This window comes from Mixophyes fleayi, chromosome 1, assembly GCF_038048845.1.
Source record: "Mixophyes fleayi isolate aMixFle1 chromosome 1, aMixFle1.hap1, whole genome shotgun sequence".
Classification (NCBI taxonomy): Eukaryota; Metazoa; Chordata; class Amphibia; order Anura; family Limnodynastidae; genus Mixophyes; species Mixophyes fleayi.
Window position 1 is genome coordinate 423,044,132 of NC_134402.1, and position 8,109 is coordinate 423,052,240.

General features: G+C 52.5%; 1 protein-coding gene across 2 annotated transcripts; it reads right to left on the bottom strand.

Annotated features, from left to right (window-relative positions):
* Positions 1-986: 986 nt before the first annotated feature.
* Positions 987-7,751, bottom strand: LOC142099895 (uncharacterized). Of its 2 annotated transcripts, none has more exons than XM_075183855.1 (2): positions 6,360-7,751; positions 987-2,628 (listed from the first exon to the last, which is right to left on the bottom strand). In XM_075183855.1, exons 1-2 carry the CDS (start codon positions 7,606-7,608, stop codon positions 2,063-2,065), a joined length of 1,815 nt encoding a protein of 604 aa, XP_075039956.1. In that variant the 5' UTR covers positions 7,609-7,751; the 3' UTR covers positions 987-2,062. The 2 variants fall into 2 exon arrangements, with proteins under 2 accessions (XP_075039956.1, XP_075039947.1); XM_075183846.1 differs by lacking the exon at positions 987-2,628 and adding an exon at positions 2,652-3,944 and having other exon boundaries at positions 6,360-7,749.
* Positions 7,752-8,109: the final 358 nt, after the last annotated feature.

Consider the following 8,109-nt stretch of genomic DNA (forward strand, 5'->3'; position numbering starts at 1 on the left):
TAGACTAGAAGCCAACCCAAGCCGATTTCACACACTCAAGGTGAAGGGAGCAAAGGCACTCTGATTGGCTTCCTGGCGACAGACCCCCGGCCTGTCATTGGTGACGCAGTCCTGCTAGAAGCAAGTTGTGTGAGATCGAGACATTGGGTCTTTATTTAAACTTAAGTGATTTTAATATTGTCACTGTGTGTATTTAGTAATTTACTGTATGGCACTAGAGGTACCAGTGCGTCCTGGATGTTTGACATCAGGGGGCCCTAAAGCAATTGTAATTTAAAGAGGCAATCTCTAGATCCCGCAGCCTAAGGCTTTTTCAACACCTAACCTGCAGGATCCAGACTTTGCTACTTTAAATTAACATTGCTGTAGGGCGCCCTGACGTCAAACTGTACTGTTGGAGAGCTGTGTGTTCGTAATGACAGACTGTCAGCATGCCGGTGCCATCGGAAATCTGGATCTTCAGTGTTCAGGTAAGTCTGTGTATCATACTTACCAACTTTATAATGTTGGTGTCCGGGAGGCTGCGGGGGAGGTGGGCGTTATGGGGGGCGGGCCTCCAAAATGACGCGGATTTTGGAGGCCCGTCCCCCATGACGCCCACCTCCCCCGCAGCCTCCTGTGACGTCATGACGCAAAACGTGTCATTTGACAGCGGGGGCGGGGCCAAACGCCGCGATTCACCAGGAATCGCGGCGTTTGTGACCTAATTCTGCCTACTTCACTAGGAAGTGGGCAGATCCGGGATTTTGCCACACTCGCCCGGGAGTCCGGGAGACTCTCGCAAAATGCGGGAGTCTCCCGGACATTCCGGGAGAGTTGGCAAGTATGCTGTGTATATTGTATTCGTTGTTTGGCGCAAACGTTTTTTTTGTAGGTCTCATGCGTGTCTGATTTATCATAAAGGGCTCACTGTGTATGTTCCCACAAACTTCACATCAACCTTAAACTTTACACATTGCATGCAAATAAAGACGCGTAGACCTGGATAAGTTATTAAAAAATGGCAGGAATTTTATTGTAAGGATTCTATTTTAACTAAAACCTATGGTGGCGGAGAAAGAGCACTGCGTAACAGCTCACGAGCTGATAGCACAAGATCACTTAGTGGACTGGCGCAAACCGCCGTGAGTCCTCAAATCACGGGGAACAAATCCCTACATACTTAGCGCTGAGTTGACGTCAGAGTGACTGCCCCTTACAACTCACACTGCCCTCCCTCACCGAGCCGAACAGGGACCCTCCTCACCGAAGGACCAAAAGGAGTTACTGATGCTTCAAAGGGGGCAGTGACCTACGACCAACTACCCGTGCGCCCATTAATCAGCCGCTGAACGCAGTGCCTTCCTACCCCACCTCAAAAGACCCCACTAAAATTGAGGGATGGGAGGGTGGGATCTCGTGCTGCAAGTGAACACAAGCAGGAAGTGCAGCCTGCTATATTCTACCAAGGTCCCTCCCAGGTGAGCAACCATTGGCTGGAACCCACCCCATGACATACTACACCAGGTAATTACTCAGCTTGTTACAAACCCTGTCGCCCTTTAAGTGCGTTCGTCCTAAAAGCCTCACTTGTCATAAAGGGCTCACTGTGTATGTTCCCACAAACTTCACATCAACCTTAAACTTTACACATTGCATGCAAATAAAGACGCGTAGACCTGGATAAGTTATTAAAAAATGGCAGGAATTTTATTGTAAGGATTCTATTTTAACTAAAACCTATGGTGGCGGAGAAAGAGCACTGCGTAACAGCTCACGAGCTGATAGCACAAGATCACTTAGTGGACTGGCGCAAACCGCCGTGAGTCCTCAAATCACGGGGAACAAATCCCTACATACTTAGCGCTGAGTTGACGTCAGAGTGACTGCCCCTTACAACTCACACTGCCCTCCCTCACCGAGCCGAACAGGGACCCTCCTCACCGAAGGACCAAAAGGAGTTACTGATGCTTCAAAGGGGGCAGTGACCTACGACCAACTACCCGTGCGCCCATTAATCAGCCGCTGAACGCAGTGCCTTCCTACCCCGCTGCGCCCTACAGACGCCGCAGCCCGCCACCAACTAACCGAAACACGCCGCCACTCCCCCGCAGATCCTATCTATGAAGAGCCTCATACCCTCTTCGTTAAGGTGAACGCCGTCCCGTCTAAAAAGGTGTGGTGACTCCACCCCCAACCCCGGATGGTCGATGACTATACCTCCCAAGGACCGAACTACCTTCCGGATGGCGCTATTTAACTTCCTAACCATAACCGTCATTTTCTTTAAGGGAATGGTCGTTCTCCATGCTAATCGGGGAATTAAAGCCGACCAACCAATAATGATATCAGGCCACGCCTCGTGTATACGTCGCAGGTCCTCCCGAATTACTATGATGAGATCTAAGGACTTTCCTTTTCCCAAATCATTACCTCCTGCATGTACTACCAGTACGTCTGGTGGGCCTTGTTGTCTAATGAGCCTTGTCAACCACGGAATAATATCCGGCCAGCCTAAACCTCTTTTCCCCCACCATCTTATAACCGTACTGCCAAGATTCGGAATAACCTTAGACCCAGGGTGGCCAGCGGCCCAAAATATAAATGAATGACCGATGATCCACACCACCTTAGCTGGAACACCATCACCTGAAATCAGAAAAACCGTGTTAACAAACATGCCTTGAAGTTGGGAAGACAGCCAGGTTTGGTATAGGAAGGTATGAGAAGAATAGTACGCGGAAAATTCGATCACAAGGGGGGGGGGGGGGGGAGGGGAGGACACACATATGGGGGGCAGACCACCCAGGCGAAGGTAAACAACACCCGGAAAAACCCCGGCAGCCACCACTAATCAGGACTTACGCCCAGGGAAACCCGGGTGAAAATCCCTTCGCGCCCCCACGTTAAAGCGGCGAGCGGAAAAGCCCAGGGTAGCCCACCAAATGGAGGGAGAAGATGGGATGGGTAGGGGAAATGGGATGGGACGGTTGAAGACTCAGGAGAGAAGTAGAGGTAGAAACGAAAAAACTGTAAAAACCAAATTGATTAAACATTACAACATCAGTCAACAACCTTGTCAATTCTAACATATGACTTAAAAGCCGCAGATTTCCATCGCCCCAGTGCTTTTATAGCTTCGCTAGAAGAACCTGCCAAGGCAGCGGATGTAGCTGCACCGATCCTAAATGAGTGTGTCCCGTATAATGTACTGTTTAAATTAATAGACTGCAAGGTACGTTTTAAAATGGTCGCGAATTGATATTTTGTCAACGGTATACCATTAGCGTGACACAGAAACAAATTAGCATGAGGTCTTTTACTCATAAACAATGATGCTAACCTGACCGGGCAAATAAGACATGGCTGCTGGGAGGTTAACTGGACCCATGATCCCCTGCCGCTTTGGTCAGTCTTTGATTTAACTATTTTGCAGGCTAAGATCCCTTCGCCCAGACTGACATGCTCAACTCTCAAACCTGACTCCTGATGTCCCCTGGACCTGGCTACCAACTCTGAGATGCGAAAGGCTCCAAAATAAGCCATGGAAAAGGCCAAACTAAATAAAAGTTTCTCGTAACTATCTAAGGTAACCAACCCCACATTCCCTATCAGATCTTCCAAAATGTTAGAGGTAATCGGTAAACGGGTATCGGCATGAGAGGGACGGACTCTCCCCCATCCCCTCAGGGCCTTATTAATCAAAAATCCTTTTGTGACGTCAGGGTAACCGTGCAGCTTAGCCATAAATGATATCCCGGCCAGGGTGGATGCCATAGTAGTCCTTGAATCTCCCTCCGAGTACCTATCCCACATAAAGGCTAGCATGGCATCTTGCTGACCTGCCTCTGATTGGTCCTTTTGTCTGCTGAAAAGCAACCACCGTCTCCACGCCGACTGATATGTTTTCAGGGTGGAGGGAGCTATTGCTTGTTCCGCGAGCCCTCTTATGCCGGCTTGATGATCTGCCAAACACAAGGGGGACACGGGGTACCAACATCGTCCGCTTGAGGAGCCAGGTTGCGAAACCTGCTCCAATGGAAACGAGATAACGCGTCAGCTAGGCAATTCTGCACCCCCGGGACATGTTCCGCCCTGAACGAGATGTCATACTGTAGACAGCGCAGAACTAGGTGACGCAGCAGCGAAATTGCATGTTGGGCCGAAGCGCTCTGCTTATTGATGGACTGGACCACCCCCATATTGTCACACCAAAAGACTATGTGCTTACCCCGCAAAGCGGGAGCCCACAGTTCGATTGCTACCACAATCGGGAACAGTTCGAGAACCAACAAGTTCTTAGTGATACCGTCCCTATGCCACTCCTCGGGCCATTCCTCCGCACACCAGTGTCCGTCGAGATAAGCCCCAAAACCGGAAGCCCCTGCAGCGTCCGTGAACAAATTGATTTCAGAGTTTGTTACCGGAGGTGACGGCCAGATACGCTTGCCATTGAAACCCCTAAGGAAAATGAGCCATATCTGCAGATCCTCCCTAACCACTTTGGATAGACTTATGATTGCGTGTGGCCTACTCCTACCTGCCGTGGCTCTTTGCAGCTTCCTACAGAAAACCCTCCCCATGGGGATCACCCGGCAAGCAAAGTTGAACCGCCCCAACAAGGACTGTATCTGCCTCAGGGGACTAGCGTTTGCCTCTAACACTTCCGCAATGGCCTCGTACATCTTAGTAACCTTATCCTCTGGGAGCCTACAGAACCCTGCCTTCGTGTCGATCTCGATCCCGAGGAATGATAGGCACGTAGTAGGGCCCTCTGTCTTGTCTGCTGCGATGGGAACGCCTAACACCCTAAACAACGCCTCCGTGGAAAAAAGGGTATCACGACAACTCGTGGAGTCAGGAGGCCCGATCACCAAAAAGTCATCCAAATAGTGCGCAATCGACCGACACCCCGTCCCCGCCTGAATGCACCAGTGCAAGAAACCGCTGAATTTCTCGAATAGTGCACATGAAATCGAACAACCCATGGGAAGACAGCGATCGATATAGTATCCGCCACGATGCCGAAAACCCATGAATTGATACGACTCGGGGTGAAGGGGTAACAATCTAAAGGCCGATTCGATATCCACTTTGGCCAGCAATGAGCCCCTGCCGCATTCCTGCACCAGGGCTAGAGCCGATTCAAATGACTGGTAACTGACTGAACTGAGATTAACGTCAATAGCATCGTTAACCGACTGACCAGCGGGATGAGACAGGTGCTGGATAAGTCTAAACTTTCCCTCTGTTTTCTTGGGAACTACGCCTACCGGGGACAAAATGAGGTTGGTAATAGGAGGGAGTCGGAACGGGCCGATCATGCGCCCCAAACCAACCTCCTTGCCTATTTTCTCGTCTAGCACCTCCGGGAAAGCGAGCGCAGATTTTAGATTCACCGGAGCTGCTGTGGAAATGCTACCCTGAACCGGAAGTTTGAAGCCAAAATGGAAGCCGTCGTGGAGTAGGGCCGCGGTCTCCCTATCATCAAACCACGACAGCCACTTGTCCAGCTCGGCCAGATCAATTGGCGATGGCCCCTTGACTCGGCAGAGTCGAACCAGCGCCTCTTCCCCTTCCTCCACTTCCCCGAGCCTTGGCACACTCGGTGGCTGGATGATGGCCGCCGCAGGCTGTACAAGTGTGCCTGAATCTGCAGAGTGAACCTCTTTGACAGGCCCCTGCATTAAAATCATAACACCTTCCTTTCGGGGGGAGGGCGTTTTGCGCCCTCCCCGGCCCTTGAAACCGTCTACCTGCGCTACCCTCTGCAGTCTGATTGCTAGGCCTCATTAGCTCCAACCATGTGTCAATGTCCTTATATCCGAGCGGAAGCTTCTCTCGCCCGCTCATCCGCTTCCTGAAAAGCTCGTCATATGCTCTCCAGATTACCGGGCCGTCCTTTATGAACATCCCGCTAATCAAGTGCATATATCTCCACACCTCCGCTTGCTCGCTGGGCCTGGACTCTAGATATATTGTGGCGAAAATGGAAAATGCATTCGCCCATCTAGAGAAGGATCTGTACTTCTCCTCCCCCATGCCCGATTTTTCACAGGCTGCTGCCAGCGCCTTCTTATCCTCACCGGTTAACGAGTACATATCCACGTACTTGCCCCTTCTGATTCTATCCCGCACACTGGGCCTAATACCGTGAGTGATCTCAAGGGATTCTACCTGCCCCAACTCGCTACGGACCGCTGGTAGATCTGTGTCTCCTGACTGGGATGCGTGCTTACCCCGCTTACCTAGCAATTCAGTCTCCAACAACTTAATTAGTTTCCTGGGTCTATCACCCGAGCCAGAGGACTCACTATCTGTGGAGAGGACGGGTGAATCCAACAAGTGTGACTTATGTATAGTAGCGGAACTGGACTCACCAGCAGGAGCAGGATTCCCATCACCGACAGATGTCTGCCCTAGCGACACCGCTGTGGCCTGTCCTCCTGACGTGTCCTGGATCACTTCCTCCCTTCGTTCTGCCGTCGTCTGATCCTGAGCCTCAGCACACGGACGGTCGCGACTGCCGACCCTCGTCTCCGGATGCATAACAGTAGGCTCTGAAACGGAAAGGGGGACAGTTATCTGATGTCTGGGTAAATAGTCCAAGCGCCGCCGCGCCGTGTTACTATCCCTATCTTCGGTAGAGAGGTTAGGGGCTGGCCCGCGGGCCGTACTGGGGGACGCTGAAAATGACTCCCGCCTCCGCTCTAAGCGGCTATCCCCAAGGAGGGGAGGGGGCCCTGAACCGAAATTACCGCCGCTGGAATGGTGATAATCGACTACGAAATTGTCGGACCTACCCCCCTGACCCCCGTAATAAGGCCCCCCCGCCCCGTACCCCGGGGAAGAGGCCCAATGAGACGTGTATAGGCGAGACGCTGGAGGGGATATACGCTGTCGTTGAAAATAGGGCCACACCGGCGCCTGGGTGTTGTCTCCAAAAACTCTTGTGTGTCTGGCGGGAAGTGTGCCCCCCCCTAGTCGGTGACGGTGGTCCCCGTGAGGTGGGGTACGGGCCTGGGACATGTTGGGACCCTGATGATCCCTACCTGGATTAGACCCCCATGCAGATGCCCCACTACTATGGGGGAGAAATGGGCTGGGAGGGAAGGACAATTGATGGGGGGCAGGAGGGTTGTGCTCCTGATACCTAGCCCTCATTGCTGGTTCAGGGGGGGTGATGGGGCATAGGGTGTCTAGGGCCTGGCCCCTGCTCCTGACAGGACTGGGGGCATATCCGCCTGCCGTGGGAGGGGGGGTGCCTGCCTGCCACTGCTGGGGCTGACCGCTGCTGTCACTGACAGGGCCGCTGGCTGACCCTGCAGCCAGCCATGCCGAGGAGTCTGCGTGGCGGGACCCGGCCGGGCGCGATGGGGCGCGCGTTCTGCGCATGCGCGAACCGGCCGGGAGAAGAGAGGGGGTGGCGCGGCCGCGCCGTGCGGCTGTAACAGCGGGAGGATGACCTGCAAGGGGGGCCAGAAGCGGGGCACCGCTAGAGGTGATGGCTGGATGGAAGGAGGATGATGGAAGCGAGGGGGGAGAGGAGGCAAGATGGCGGCGGGAGCGAGGGGGGGAGGGGGACCTGAGGCGCGCCGGGCGTGGGGCATTTCTCCTAGGACGGGGCATGTTGGCAGGACAGAGGAGGACAGCGGGGTGAGCAGGGAAAGCGGAGAAGAGAGGGAGAGGAATAAGAGGAGAAAAAGGCAAGATTTGGGAGAAAGGAAAAAAGGCAGAAAAAAAAAGAGGTTGAAAACGAGGAGAGAGAAGGGAATAATAGAGGGGAGCAAAATATAAAGTGAAAGACGAGTGCAGATAGGAATAAAGATAATAGGCAATGAATAAATCCACAAGTGGTACTTATCCGTTTCTCTTGCTGCTGGGTCTCCTACAGGAATCTCGTGCTGCAAGTGAACACAAGCAGGAAGTGCAGCCTGCTATATTCTACCAAGGTCCCTCCCAGGTGAGCAACCATTGGCTGGAACCCACCCCATGACATACTACACCAGGTAATTACTCAGCTTGTTACAAACCCTGTCGCCCTTTAAGTGCGTTCGTCCTAAAAGCCTCACTTGTCATAATCGTTAATACGATTACCACCGATATAATATAATATATTGTTGCAAAGGA

Excerpts from the sequence above, each read along its gene's own strand:
- LOC142099895 (XM_075183846.1), bottom strand. The coding sequence starts at position 7,608 with ATGCCCCGTCCTAGGAGAAATGCCCCACGCCCGGCGCGCCTCAGGTCC. Across the intron at positions 3,945-6,359 it reads TGGGAATCCTGCTCCTGCTG|ATCATCAAGCCGGCATAAGA; the intron begins GTGAGTCCAGTT and ends TGTGTTTGGCAG.